General features: G+C 48.0%; 1 protein-coding gene across 2 annotated transcripts in view; it reads left to right on the plus strand.

The window, feature by feature from the left end:
* TMC8 (transmembrane channel like 8) overlaps nt 1-15,377 on the plus strand; it is a 92,041-nt gene extending 76,664 nt beyond the window's left edge. Inside the window, exons 15-16 of one of the 2 annotated variants that reach the window (XM_077251351.1) lie at nt 6,198-6,276; nt 15,120-15,377. In XM_077251351.1, the coding sequence (XP_077107466.1) occupies nt 6,198-6,276; nt 15,120-15,173 (133 nt within the window). In that variant the 3' untranslated portion in view covers nt 15,174-15,377. The remainder of the gene's footprint in view (nt 1-6,197; nt 6,277-15,119) is intronic. The other variant, XM_077251350.1, reaches the window with a different exon arrangement.
* The last annotated feature ends 634 nt before the right edge of the window (nt 15,378-16,011 follow it).

Below are 16,011 nucleotides of genomic sequence, written 5' to 3' on the forward strand. Positions count from 1 at the left end.
TGGAATGACCTGATGGTTAAACTAGACAACAGGACAAGCTCTGGGGAGTGGGATCTCTGCTGACCGCAAACTCTAATCCTATCGCACACACTAGAAATAGCCGTGGAGCGTACCTAACTCTCCCTAGACGCCTCTTCACAGCCTAAGAGCTAACTACCCCTAAAGATAGAAAATATAGCCTTACCTTGCTTCAGAGAAATTCCCCAAAGGAAAAGGCAGCCCCCCACAAATATTGACTGTGAGTTAAGAGGAAAAGTCACAAACAACAGAATGAAACAGGTTTCAGCAAAGGAGGCCAGACTTACTAAATAGACCGAGGATAGAAAAGGGATCTATGCGGTCAGCACAAAAAACTACAAAAAGCCACGCAGAGTGTGCAAAAAGACCCCCGCACCGACTCACGGTGCGGAGGTGCCACTCTGCACCCCAGAGCTTCCAGCTAGCAAGGCAATATCATTTTAGCAAGCTGGACTAGAACTTTAGCAAGTACTAATAAAGATATTCAGTACACAATGAACAACAAATGAACTAGCAGGGACTTAGCTTCTGCTGGAGTAGACAGGTCATCAGAGAGATCCGAGAGAGATCTGAACCAGTACTGATACATTGACAGCTGGCATCAAGTAACGATCTGAGTGGAGTTAAATAAAGAAGCCAGCCTAGCCGCAAACGAGGTCAGCTGATGAAGCAACCTCAGAGCCAGCAGTTCCACTCACAGCCACCAGAGGGAGTCCACGGACAGAACTCACCGAAGTACCATTCATGACCACAGGAGGGAGTTCGAGAACGGAATTCACAACACACATGCATATGAATACGCACAAATAATTCCCATTGTGAGCAGCTAAGTTGATGGCCATTGTTATGACCTGGTGGTTAAGGAGCAACACTGATATGACCTGGTGGTTAAAGAGCAACATGGGACGAGCTCTGAGGAGGTGGTAACTATACTGACTGCAGTTCCTAATCCTAACACCAACACTAGAAATAGCCGTGGGATGTTCCTGTCCCTCCCTAGACACCTCGTCACAGCCTAAGAACTAACTACCCCTAAAGATGGAAACAGAAAGCTATCTTGCCTCAGAGAAAATCCCAAAAGGAAAGATAGCCCCCCACAAATATTGACTGTGAGTGGAGAGGGAAATGACATACACAGAAATGAAAACAGATTTTAGCAAAGGAGGCCAAAACTAATCTAGATAGACAGAATAGGAAAGGATACTGTGCGGTCAGTATTAAAAACTAAAAATCCACGCAGAGTTTACAAAAATAATCTCCACACCGACTCACGGTATGGAGAGGGCAAATCTGCTTCCCCAGAGCTTCCAGCTAGCCTGAATATATCATAATGACAAGCTGGATAAAAAGAAACATAACATGAGCTGAGTAATAAAGTCCACAGCAAATGGACAACCAAAGAACTAGCAAGAACTTATCTTTTGCTGAAATGGACAGGCCATCAGAGAAATCCAAGGAGAGATCTGAATCCAACCCAGAAACATTGACAGCTGGCATTGAATGAAGACCAGAGCCAAGTTAAATAGCAAAGCCAGGAGAGATGATCAGTGAAAGCAGCTGCTACTGCTAAACCCAAGGAGCAGCAGTTCCACTCGAAACCACCAGAGGGAGCCCAAGGGCAGAACACACAAAAGTGCCACTCACAACCACAGGAGGGAGCCCAAGAACGGAACCCACAACAGGCCATACAAAAAAAAATAATAAATACAAATGGTAACAGCTACTAAAATGAAATTTCATCAGGGCCTCATTTTCCAAAATAAAGTGGCAAGTGCAATAGTGCATTAAGGCATCCAGGTGAAAACAATCATGTAGAAAAAAGCCAAACCATTCCTATGTTCATAAACTTAGTGGCTAAGTCAAATCAGATTATAGTAAAATACAGATCAATGGATAACATACAGATAGTCATGCTGGAAGTGCTAAAGACAAAAGCCCTAATAGTGAACCAACCTCAATGAAGGACGTGGAGGACAAATAAACCAGCAGAAGATTTACCCAAAGAGCATTCCTGTGCCTACCTCTGTGAGAGCCAAGTGAGCCAATCTACCACACAACAGTTACCAAGAAAATGTGGACGCAGATGAACAGGCGGGATCAGATTCTGAGGAAAATTTACAGGTGGAACAGGGAACAGTTGCATTATTGTCATGAGGTGATAAGCCTGTCTAAAGAGATGTCTTTTTAAAGCTTGTTTAAAAATGTGGCGGCTAGGTTTTAGTTGGGTTGTCTAGGGTAGTGCAATCGAGAAAACTGGTGCAGCTTGAGAGAAATCTTGGAGACAGAGGTGTGAGGTTCGGATTATGGAGGATTTTAGTCTTAGATCAGTTGCAGAACAGAGAGTATTTGGCAGCTTTTAATTTCATGCAGCAATAGCTGAATTTGTCTATATAGCAAGATCACCAAAATTGTTTTTCAGTTTTCTTAAGGATTCATCCTCACAATGCTGCTGGATGCAGTCAAGAGAATTTTATATTACATTCGAATGTCTATTAGCATGCAATAAGTGGGCAGAGTTTCAGCGGAGCAACTAGCAGCAATATATGACACACTCTAACTGTCCAGCATCAGGTGCCATATAGAGATAAATCAGTTTGGTTCCGTGGCCACATCAAAAGTCTGTGGCAGTCAGGCAAGTGCCCTGCAAGCTGCCTCCTACCTGCCAGAATCTACAGCTTCTCTTATGATTTGTAGGCTCGCTACAATGTCACCGTGTGCCGTGACTCACACATGATGTCACGACTGGAACAATATTCAAAAGAGTTGCCAGGAATGTTGCAAATTGGAGGATGTTCACAGGTGGCCTGTCCTTCAGCCAGTGACTACCAACGTGGTTGCTGAACCATGGTCCCAAATTGATTAGCTCACCTGTCTACTTCAAGGAAATGGCTTAATCGACTATTGCTATTTAGGCTGCGTTCCCACAAAGCTTTTAGAGTTTTTAATGTTGCAGAATTTCTGCACCTTTTCTGCACTTACAGTATATAAAGAAAAAATAGGAGCTGCACTCCTTTAGTAATAAATTAATGTACAGGTACACAAACATGCTATGTGACCAATATACATATACATTCATGGTTCCTCAGCACACTGCGATTAATGAATACATGAACTCCAATACTGCTGAAAATGTTAAAAAGGTAAGTTACTTAGTTTTGTTATAATTTTTTTTTTTATCAAAGAGCACAAAAGTCATCCAACCACGTCAAGGTGTGCCTTAAATATGGATGGTTCCTAAACACTAATAACCTATCTTTCCATGTGACAAACCAACCCTCATCTGCATGGGGATTGAAAAGGACACCTGGCATAGCTCGCCATTAAAACCTTCAAGGTTGGGTGAATAAAGGTACTGAGTGGCATTATGTAAATTAGGTTACTTACTGCGTTTTTTCACTTTTTGGTATGTCGTGCTTTAAATAAAGCTGCTTTGTTTTTGACATTTCCTGGTATTTGTCTTTGAAAAAGCTTTATTGATACAGTCATATACAGATTACATGCGTTTTTTGATGCATTTCCGCAGTAGAAATGCACTAAAGATGCATATATGTTTTTTACCTGTAGATTTTTCACATCTAATGCAAGTCTGTTGGGAAAATTCACAAAGAAAACTCAGTGTAAGGCTGCCGTCACACTAGCAGTATTTGGTCAGTATTTTACATCAGTATTTGTAAGCCAGAACCAGGAGTGGGTGATAAATGCAGAAGTGGTGCATATGTTTCTATTACACTTTTCCTCTGATTGTTCCACTCCTGGTTTTGGCTTACAGGTACTGATGTAAAATACTGACCAAACACTGAAAGTGTGACGGCAGCCTAACTGCAAGAGAAATTGACATGTTGTGGATTTGAAACTCACACCACGGTCAGTTTATGCTGAGTAAAAAAGAAGCACCGTGGGCACAAGATCTCTATAAATCCCATCCACTTTGCTGATATAAGGGCTGAGATCCTAAATCCGGCGATGTATTACCGTATTTTTCGCTTTATAAGATGCTCCGGATTATAAGACGCATCCCAAATTTTGAGAAGAAAAATAGGAAAAAAACTTTTAATAAAATAGTGGTGCATCTCATAATCCATGCGTCTTATTGCTTACGGGGGTGGTGGTTGCGTTGAAGCATGGGTCCCAGGGTTGCTGGTGAAGGAGGCAAGAATGGAGCATTGCCGCAGGCTGGGATGAGTGGGTGTTCCAAAGTGCGGCACACAGCTGCGGGTGTTCCGGTGGCAGTGATGTGCTGTGTCCAGGTGATGATGCTGCTCTGTGTCCCCAATGGCGGTGCTGCACTGTGTCCAGTGTCCACTGTCCACGGTGGCGGTGCCTAGCTGTGTCCACAGTGGCGGTGGTGCACTATGTCCCCGGTGCTGTGGGGGGCTCTGCCGACATTTTGTGAAAGGCCAGAGCCCCCCACAAGTTCTTCCATGGTTTTCTGACACCTGTGCCTAGGTGGACTCCGGGAAAATGGCCGCCAGGAGGTGGCACATGCACAGATTGAGATCTCGGTGCCGAGATCTCGGGAGATGAGATCTCAGTGTCGAGATCCCATCTCCCAAGATCACAGCGCTGAGATCTCGATCTGCCCATGCGCCATCTCCCGATGGCCATTTTTCAGGAGTCCAATGCCGCACAGGAGTCAGGAAACCATGTGGGAACTTGCGGGGGGCTCTGGCCTTTCACAAAATGTTGGCAGAGCCCCCTGTGTCACCGTGGACACAGCGCAGCACCGCACTGCCACCATGGACATAGTGCAGCACCGCCACTGGGACACTGCGCAGCACCATCACTGGGACACAGCACAGTACTGCCACCGGGACACCCGTAGCGGCACGCCGATAAGGTATATCCGCATTATAAGACGCACCCCCATTTCCCCCCGAAATTTTTGGGGAAAAATGTGCGTCTTATAATCCGAAAAATAAGGTACTTACTAGGCTACTTGCTGTAGTTTAAAAAAAAAAATCACTGTTTTTCAGCAGGAGATTATCATTACAGGACTAGTAAACCAGCAAGAAGGTAGTCAGGCATATTCATGAGCTCTGTATAAATCCTCACCCACCACTGATTGGCAGCTTTTTGCACATTCTGTACATGGGCATAAAGTGGTGTGGCTGGGGTAATACAGAGTTCAGCATTCAGATAACTAGTAGATCTATGGTAGACAAAATAGTGATTTTATACAATTACAACAAGCAGCCCAGTAAGTGACACATTGCTGCAATCAGGGTTCCTGCCCCTACATCATGCTGCTCTCAAATGGGGTAGCAAAAACCTGGTGACAAATTTCCTTTAAAAAGTGTAGTGCTACTTAGATCCTGATTCATTAAGACCGATGTTATGCACGCCTGACTTAATGAACGGGGTTGCTGGAGTAAGATGCACCTAATTCACTTCACTAAGGGGCAATCGCCACTTAGGCTACTTTCACACTAGCGTTAACTGCATTACGTCGCAAATGCGTCGTTTTGCCGAAAAAACGCATCCTGCAAAAGTTCTTGCAGGATGCGTTTTTTCTGCATTGACTAACATTAGCGACGCATTTGCGACGCAATGACACACGTCGCAACCGTCCTGTGACGGTTGCGCCGTGCTGTGGCGGACCGTCGGGAGCAAAAAACGTTACATGTAACGTTTTTTGCTCCCGACGGTCCGCTTTTTCCGTCCGCGCATGCGCGGCCGGAACTCCGCCGGAACTCCGCCCCCACCTCCCCGCACTTCCCCGCACCTCACAATGGGGCAGCGGATGCGCTGGAAAAATGCATCCGCTGCCCCCGTTGTGCGGCGGGGACAACGCTAGCTTTGGGGACCTCGGCCCGACGCACGGCGACGGGCCGAGCCCGACGCTAGTGTGAAACTAGCCTAAATGAATTAGTTGCATCTTATAAGTGCCATCCAGCAGAAATGTCGAGAACTGGAGTACATTTCTGGAGTAAGTTATGCCACAATTGTTATGCCAAAAGTGGTGTAACTTCATAAATTTGACAAGCATGCATAGCCTCCATTCTGCCTATGCTTTGCTCATATTGGCATACCTGATGGGACAGCTTCAAATTTATGCCAAATTATAACTATCACGTTATTTTTGATCTGCCATAAACACGTTAATGAATTGGACACTTAATCTTTATACAAGTCTTATACAAATTCTAAAATTTGACCAATTTTTATGCTCTTCTTTATAGTATTGTTCTGACTTGTTATGTCTCCCGTGTCCGCCAGAACGAACTAGATGTGGAGCTGCTCAAGGACCACCTTTCTAATGTAAGTAGCATTAGATTAAAAATGATCTAGGTATACAGTATGTGATGTCTTTTCATCTTAGGGTACTGTCTCACAGTGGCACTTTTGTCGCTACGACGGCACGATCCGTGACGTTCCAGCGATATCCATACGACATCGCTGTGTCTGACACGCAGCAGCGATCAGGGACCCTGCTGAGAATCGTATGTCGTAGCAGATCATTTGGAACTTTCTTTCATCGCTGGATCTCCCGCTGTCATCGCTGGATCGGTGTGTGTGAAACCGATCCAGCGATGCGTTCGCTTGTAACCAGGGTAAACATCGGGTTACTAAGCGCAGGGCCGCACTTAGTAACCCGATGTTTACCCTGGTTACCATCGTAAATGTAAAAAAAAAAAAAACAGTACATACTCACATTCCGGTGTCCGTCAGGTCCCTCGCTGTCCACTTCCCGCACTGACTGAGTGCCGGCCGTACAGTAAGAGCACAGCACAGCGGTGACGTCACCGCTGTGCTCTGCTTTCACTTTACGGCCGGCAGTCAGTCAGTGCGGGAAGCAGACGGCAAGGGACCTGACGGACACCGGAATGTGAGTATGTACTGTTTTTTTTTTTTTACATTTACGATGGAAACCAGGGTAAACATCGGGTTACTAAGCGCGGCCCTGCGCTTAGTAACCCGATGTTTACCCTGGTTACCCGGGGACTTCGGCATCATTGGTCGCTGGAGAGCTGTCTGTGTGACAGCTCTCCAGCGACCACACAACGACGTACCAACGATCACGGCCAGGTCGTATCGCTGGTCGTGATCGTTGGTAAATCGTATAGTGTAACGGTACCCTTAGAGAACTAACCACAGATCTTCTTTGGATGTAGGCTTGTGCAAATCCTTCTGTCACCTCATGTAATCCCAGACAGACTCATTGATGTTGAGATCAGGGCCTTACAGGGTCCTTGTCATCATTTCCAGGACTCCTTGTATTTCTTTACACTGAAGGTAGTTCTTAATGACATAGGCTGTATGTTTGGGGTCTTGTCCTTCTGCAGAATATATTTGGAGCCAATCAGGCGCCTTTCTGATAATATTGCCAGTATTTTCCACATTTTGATGAAATCTAGTCATAAATATGTCTCAGGCCATGTTCACATGTTGCAGTTTTTACCGCGGATCCGCAGCGATTTTGACGCTGCGGATTCGCAGCAGTTTCCCATGCGGTTTACAGTACCATGTAAACCTATGGAAAACCAAATCCGCTGTGCACATGCTGCGGAAAAAAAACGCGCGGACACGCAGCGTTGTTTTTTCCACAGCATGTCAATTCTTTGTGTGGATCTGCAGCGTTTCTGCACCTGTTGACTTGTATTGCGTCGGGCACATCCGCAGCAAAACCGCAGATGTAAAAAAGATCTGCAGTTTAGCTGCGGGTGAAACGCTGCAGATCGGGAGGGGGTAAGTGTGTTGGCGGAGTGTGGGTGGTGACTGTGCGTGTCTGGGTGTGTGGGCGGGGTCTGTGCGGGGCTGTTGGGGGTCTGTGCGGGCTGCCGGGAGTCTGTGCGGGCCTCTCGGGGGTCTGTGTGGGCTGTCAAGGGTCTGTGCAGGGCTTCCGGGGGTCTGTGCGGGCCTCTCGGGGGTCTGTGCAGGCTGTCGGGGGTCTGTGCGGGCTCTGGGGGGCTGTGCGGGCCTCTCAGGGGTCTGTACGGGCTGTCGGGGGTCTGTGCGGGCTCTCGGGGGTCTGTGCGGGGCTCTCGGGGGTCTGTGCGGGCCTCTCGGGGGTCTGTGCAGGCTGCCGGGGGCCTGTGCGGGGCTGTGCAGGGGTCTTTGTGTGTGTGTGTGTGTGCAGGCATTGTCCGATGGGACTACAAGTCCCATCGGGCTATGCCTGCTACAGTGAGTGAGTGACACATTAGCCAATGATGGGACAGTAGTAGTTCATTATCCGGCTAATGTGTTGAATGTAAACAAAAAAACAAAAAAATAAAAACACAAACATATAACATACAACATATAACATATAACAGTACATACAGCATATCTATAATATAACGCTGGGAGCGTCACTCTGTCCGAAGCCTTTATAGACTGCGCAAGTGCAAGCGCCGGCGCAGTCTAGACCCCACAGAGTGACGCTCCCAGGAGATCGCGGTATGCGTAAGTACTGAACGCACACCGCGATCTCCAACGGAGAAGCAGGGACGAGCCACAGGAGGGTGAGTATGCTATATTTACCTGTCCTCCGTTCCACTGATGCGCGCTGTTCCTCCACATCCTCTGCCTGTGACGTTCAGTTCAGAGGGCACGATGACGCGCTTAATGCGCGCCGCCCTCTGACTGAACAGTCACAGCCAGAGGACCCGGAAGACAGAGCGGCGCGCAGCGCTGGATCAGGGCCAGGTAACTATAGCAAGTGCCGGGGGCCTGAGCTAGCGGCGAGTCCGGCACCAGACCCCCACAGTGCGCCGGTGTACCCGCCTGCTCAGGCCCCCAGCACCGCCGCCCACAGCCACGCACAGCCGCCGCACCCAGCACAGCCGCCGCACCCAGCACAGCCGCCCACAGCCGCCGCACCCACCGCACCCAGCACAGCCACGCACAGCCGCCCACAGCCACGCACAGCCGCCCACAGCCACGCACAGCCGCCCACAGCCACGCACAGCCGCCGCACCCAGCACAGCCACCCACAGCCGCCCACAGCCGCCGCACCCACCACAGCCACTGCACCCAGCACAGCCGCCCACAGCCACGCACAGCCGCCGCACCCAGCACAGCCGCCCACAGCCGCCGCACCCACCGCACCCAGCACAGCCACACACAGCCGCCCACAGCCACGCACAGCCGCCCACAGCCACGCACAGCCGCCGCACCCAGCACAGCCACCGCACCCAGCACAGCCGTCCACAGCCTCTGCACCCAGCACAGCCACGCACAGCCACCCACAGCTGCCGCACCCAGCACAGCCACCGCACCCAGCACAGCCGTCCACAGCCGCCGCACCCAGCACAGCCACGCACAGCCACCCACAGCCGCCGCACCCACCACAGCCACCGCACCCAGCACAGCCACCCACAGCCACGCACAGCCGCCGCACCCAGCACAGCCACCGCACCCAGCACAGCCACTCACAGCCGCTGCACCCAGCACAACCACCCACAGCCACGCACAGCCGCCCGCACCCAGCACAGCCACGCACAGCCGCCTGAACCCAGCACAGCCACGCACAGCTGCCTGCACCCAGCACAGCCACGCACAGCCGCCCGCACCCAGCACAGCCACGCACAGCCACCCGCACCCAGCACAGCCGCCCACAGCAACGCACAGCCGCCCACACCCAGCACAGCCGCCCGCACCCAGCACAGCCACGCACAGCCGCCCGCACCCAGCACAGCCACGCACAGCCGCCTGCACCCAGCACAGCCACGCACAGCCGCCCTCACTCAGCACAGCCACGCACAGCCGCCCGCACCCAGCACAGCCACGCACATCCGCCCGCACCCAGCAGAGCCACCCACAGCCACGCACAGCTGCCTGCACCCAGCACAGCCACGCACAGCCGCCCGCACCCAGCACAGCCACGCACAGCCGCCCACACCCAGCACAGCCACGCACAGCCGCCCGCACCCAGCACAGCCGCCCACAGCCGCCCGCACCCAGCACAGCCACGCACAGCTGCCCGCACCCAGCACAGCCACGCACAGCCGCCCGCACCCAGCACAGCCGCCCGCACCCAGCACAGCCACGCACAGCCGCCCGCACCCAGCACAGCCACGCACAGCCACCCGCACGCAGCACAGCCGCCCGCACCCAGCACAGCTACGCACAGCTGCCCGCACCCACACAGCCACGCACAGCTGCCCGCACTCAGCACAGCCACATACAGCCGCCCGCACTCAGCACAGCCACATACAGCCGCCCGCACTCAGCACAGCCGCCCGCACTCAGCACAGCCGCCCGCACTCAGCACAGCCGCCCGCACTCAGCACAGCCGCCCGCACTCAGCACAGCCGCCCGCACTCAGCACAGCCGCCCGCACTGATGGGGGCGCAGGATGGAGCAGCACGTGATAGGATGGGGGCGCAGGATGGGAGCACATGACAGGATGGGGGCGCAGGATGGAGCAGCACATGACAGGATGGGAGAGCAAGATGGGAGCAGCACATACCAGGATGGAGACCATATACCAATATAAATGCTCGCCACCTGGGCATAGAATGGGTTCAATAGCTAGTAACATATAACAGTACATACAGCATATAACATATAACAGTACATACAGCATATAACAGTACATACAACATATAACAGTACAAACAGTACATACAACATATAACATACAACATACTGTATAACAGTACATACAGCATATAACATACAACATATAACATAAAACATACAATATATAACAGAACATACAACATATAACAGTACATATAACATATAACAAACAACATATAACAGTACATACAACATATAACATACCACATACTGTATAACAGTACATACAGCATATAACATACAACATACTGTATAACAGTACATACAACATATAACATACAACATATAACATACAGCATACAATATATAACAGAACATACAACATACAACATATAACAGTACATACAACATATAAGCATCAGCTGATGCGACCGCTCTCCAGGGACTCCAGGAATACAATGACGAAAGGTATCCTTCCGCACTGTATTCCTCCGTCACTGTAAAAAATAGTCCCTAGTCTCACTTGTGGCACTGTTGTGTGAGAAAGTTCCCACGCAGCATTGCCATAAAGCGAGAGCCTGAACTCAGGTAACCTCAGTGATGCACTGCAGGAGCCATTGTCTCCTGTCAGTGTGTCACTGAAGGTCTATAGAGCAGTGACATCACCCGATGTCACTGTTCTATAGGGAAGATCGTCATAGGACACTCGTTATTAATTGGACTGCGTCGGACAGGGAGTATACGGTTTATCATCTTTAATTTTTTGCAGGCGATAGAGTATGGTAAGTATGGTTAAATTAAGAATTTTAAAATACTTTTTTCTGGCTGTGTCTTTATTTTTTTTAACTCTTTCACTACTCTAAGATTAATAATGAATAGGCGTCTTATTGATGGTTCTCCATTATTAACCCGGCTTACTGTCACCTTACATTAGCAAGGTGACATTAACCCCTTATTACCCCATATCCCACCGCTACTCGGGAGTGGGAAGAGAGAGGCCCGAATTGGCGCATCTTACAGATGCGCCATTTTTGGGGCGGCTGGGGGCTGGTATTTGTAGCCGGGGGGGGGCCAATATCCATGGCCCCTCTGTAGGCTATGGATATCAGCCCGCAGCTGTCTGCGTAGCCTTTCTGGCTATAAAATATAGGGGGGACCCCACGTCATTTTATTTTTGGGGTCCCCCTATTTTAATAGCCAGTAAAGGCTACGCAGACAGCTGCGGGCTGATATTCATAGCCTGGGAGTGGGCCATGGGTATTAACCCCTTCCCATGCTACAAATATTGGTCTCCGGCGGTCGGCTTTCCCCCTTTGGCGCAGAAAATTGCACGGGAGCCCACACCATTTTTATATGTTTTTTTTTTTAATTAAACGATCATTAAAGGGAATCTGTCACCCCCAAAATCGCTGGTGAGGTAAGCTCACCGGCATCAGGGGCTTATCTACAGCATTCTGTAATGCTGTAGATAAGCCGCCGATGTTACTTGAAAGAGGAGAAAAAGACGTTAGATTATACTCACCCAGGGGCGGTCCCGTTGAGGTCCGGTCGGATGGGTGTCTCCGGTCCACTCCGGCGCCTCCCATCTTCATTCCATGACGTCCTCTTCGGGTCTTTACGCCGCAGCTCCGGCGCAGGCGTACTTTGTCTGCCCTGTTGAGGGCAGAGCAAAGTACTGCAGTGCGCAGGCGCCGGGCCTCTCTGACCTTTCCGGCGCCTGCGCACTGCAGTACTTTGCTCGGCCCTCAACAGGGGAGACAAAGTACGGCTGCGCCGGAGCCGCGGCGTAAAGACCCGAAGAGGACGTCATGGAATGAAGATGGGAGGCGTTGGAGCGGACCGGAGACCCCCATCCGACCGGACCGCAGCGGGACCACCCCTGGGTGAGTATAATCTAACGTCTTTTTCTCCTCTTTCAGGTAACATCGGCGGCTTATCTACAGCATTACAGAATGCTGTAGATAAGCCCCTGATGCTGGTGAGCTTACCTCACCAGCCATTTTGGGGGTGACAAGTTCCCTTTAAGAAACCTCGACCTTGCTATTATATATCTATCTATAGATATATTTATAGATAGATAGATATATCTAAAGATACATAGATAAATCTATCCATATATCTATCTGGCTACTTTCACACATCAGGTTTTTGCCGTCAGGCACAATCCGGCGAGTTTTGAAAAAAAAAAACCGGATCCATTTTTTTTCCGCCGGATACGTATTTTCTCATAGAGTTGTATTAGCGCCGGATTACGCCTGATGGCCACACGTTTCATCCGTTTTTTGCCGGATCCCTCAGAAAAGTGTTTCCGGCAGGCGGAGAAAAAGTACAGAAGAATGTTTTTTTCTGTCCGGCGAAAAAACGCACAGCGACGGATCCAGCGAAAAACGGATGAAACTGAGATGTGAAATGATGAATCCGGCCTCCGCATCCGGTTTTTCATGCAATTTTTCCATTGAAATCATGCACATTTTCTGTTCTCTCTTTTGAAAAAAAACGGTTCAGTTGCATCAGTTTTTCACTATTTGCAACGGATCCGTTTTTTCAAAAATTCGCCGGATCCTGCCTGATAGATAGATGTAGATAGATATATGGATAGTTAGGCTACTTTCACACATCAGTTTGTTTCCATCAAGCAGTTTGTGGCAAATTTTTGAAAACACTGATCCGTTGCAAATAGTGAAAAACTGATGCAACTGATCTGGTTTTTTTTTTAGAGAGAGAGCGAGAGAGAGAGAGAGAGGAAAATGTGCATGATTTCAATGGAAAAAATGCATGAAACGGATTTGGAGGCCGGATTCATCATTTCACATCTCAGTTTGATACGTTTTTCGCAGGATCCGTCGCTGTGCATTTTTTTGCCAGACAGAAAAAACTTTCCTCTGTACGTTTTCTCCGTCCGTCGGAAAGTTTTTTTTACGGATCTGGCAAAAAACGGATGAAACGTGTGGCTATCAGGTGCAATCCGGTGCTAATACAACTCTATGAGAAAAAAAACGGATCCGGCGAAAAGAAACAGATTCGTTTTTTTCAAAACTCGAGTGTGGGTTGGACAAATGTAAAAGAGAAGGTTGGACAAGAAATGACATCACAAATCTTTTTTTTTTTGTTCAATAATACATCTTTATTTAGCTTTATTATTATTATTATTATTATTATTATTATTATTATTCATTTTTATAGCGCCATTTATTCCATGGCGCTTTACATGTGAAATACGGGGCAAATATAGACAAATACATTAGACATGAGCAAAAAAAAAAACAAGGCACACGGGTACATAAGGAGGGAGGACCCTGCCCGCGAGGGCTCACAATCTGCAGGGGATGGGTGATGATACACTAGGAGAGGGCAGAGCTGATCTGATCTGATCTGATCTGAGCTGATCTTTCAAAAACGCATCAAAAAACCGCATCAAAACCGCGCAAAAAACGCATCAAAAGCACACCTGCGTTTTCTGCCAAGAGCTGCGGATTTAGTGCAGAAAAATCCACAGGCAAATCTGCAACGTGTGCACATACCCTTAAATGTAGCCATTCCTATGCCATGCCCACTTTCAATTTTTTAGGTGCAAAGTTTCAAACATATAAAAAATACTATGCTTTTTGGGGCAAATAGTTTAACATATGCCTAACCTAAAATGTGCAAAAAAACAGGTGCGCTTATCTTCAGAGCAAACATTTTATACTGCCAGTCATGGACCCTATAAACAGGGACATGAATTTATTAAACATTTATGATCTGCTCTGATCATATAACACAAAGGCCCACATGGCACTACACATTTTAGTGCTGTATCAAATGAATTTAACATTGTAATGTAATTACATTTTATTTAATTTTCAACCATTTTATTCTCAATGAAACTTTATATATTTTTATATAATTTTTAAATGAATAAAAAAATTAAAACATAAAGCTATAAAAAGCAATTAAAGAATTTTTTTATTTCAGAGTGACATCTTTTAAAAGGAATCTGTCAGTAGGTTAAGCTCTCCTACACTGTCTATATGGGAAGGCTCCTTTTCATTTTATATAAGCTCTGAATGCAGATTTTCATGCCCATCAGAGTTCATCCCATAGTCCTCATTTACATATAAGAAAAATATGGCTATCTGTGGAATAAGACATCAGATTTCAGATAGCAAGGTATCATTTTATTCAGCTTTTTATGACATACCTGCCTATATAGATAGATTGGTAAGATTGATCCTATTGACAAATTCCCTTTAAGGAGGTCTTCCAGATTTTTTTTTTATTCACTAGAAAACCATGTAAGAAGAAAAGAAGCTGTACTCACCTTAACTACCCACTCCCCTCTCCAGTACTGCTGCTCCACTAGACCATAATTAATAATGTCATGATCACCGGTGACTGGTTGGTAGCAGGGTCAGGAGACGAGGTCGGGATGTTATTACTTCTGGTCTGGTAGAGCTGCAGCGCAGTAGTAGAGAGTGGATTCCTGTGTATAGCGTAGTTTCATTTATTCTTTTGTTTAGATTGTTTCCACTGTAATAACCAAGCAAGACCTAGAAAACCCCTTTAAGGCAAACATTTAAAATGAAGAAAGATAGAAATAAAAATGGTTGCCAGCTATACTGTAGTTAATTGATGTGTTAAGAACATATTAAAGCTATCTTGTTTTCTCATCTTAGCAAATAGAAGATAAAGAATTCTTGGTACGAAGACTGAAAGAACAAGATATTTAGAGTAATATGGTTGATCATTAATTTCATACCCAGTGATGGGACCTTCTGAAGAGTCGATGGAAAGCTTTCAATTTATTGGTGATGAAAAAAAAGGAAGACTTTATCATGGAGCCGCAGTAATTGAAGAAGCATTTTTTCCTGTATTTTTAAAAATTACATTCGGAAGTAACATTAAAGACCCATGGCTAAAGCCTGGAATCAGTGGTGGCTTTGTCTGAGATGCACTTTTGACCAGAATGAAACTTCACTATCTCCATAAGAACTGTTAGGGTATGTTCCCATGGTCAGCAAACACTGCAGGTTGGACGCTGCGTACATCCGCAGCATCCAGATGTTACAGCATAGTGGATGGGATTTCCAGAAATCCCATGTCCACTATGCTTGCACCGACACACACGGCTTACCTGTGGAGACGGACATGCGGCGCTTCTTTCCAGACCGCAGCATGTCAATTTATATTGTGGAGACGCAAGTCTCCGCAAGATAAATATCACCCATACAATGTATTGGACGCGGTGATTTTGCACGGTTCAATGAATACCTGCGGATTCACCTGCGTTCAATAGATGGCAGCAGGAGTAGCGTAGCTACCGAGGTGGCAGACGGGGTGGTCGCCCAGGGCCCCACGCTCTGAGGGGGGCCACCCAGAGCTATGCTACTGTATCTGTAGAGCGCCCCCACACCGCCGCAGGGCCTAGGGGTACCCGGCACCAGGCCTCTGGGTCTCAGTCCTGGGGTTGTCACGGTGGCTAGACCCGGTCCGTGGCCCTGTCTGTCAGTGGGGGACGTCCGGTAGAATAAGTGATGATGATGGTGCAGTTGTGGGGTGCAAGTCACG

This window comes from Ranitomeya variabilis, chromosome 4 (assembly GCF_051348905.1).
Source record: "Ranitomeya variabilis isolate aRanVar5 chromosome 4, aRanVar5.hap1, whole genome shotgun sequence".
Lineage (NCBI taxonomy): Eukaryota > Metazoa > Chordata > Amphibia > Anura > Dendrobatidae > Ranitomeya > Ranitomeya variabilis.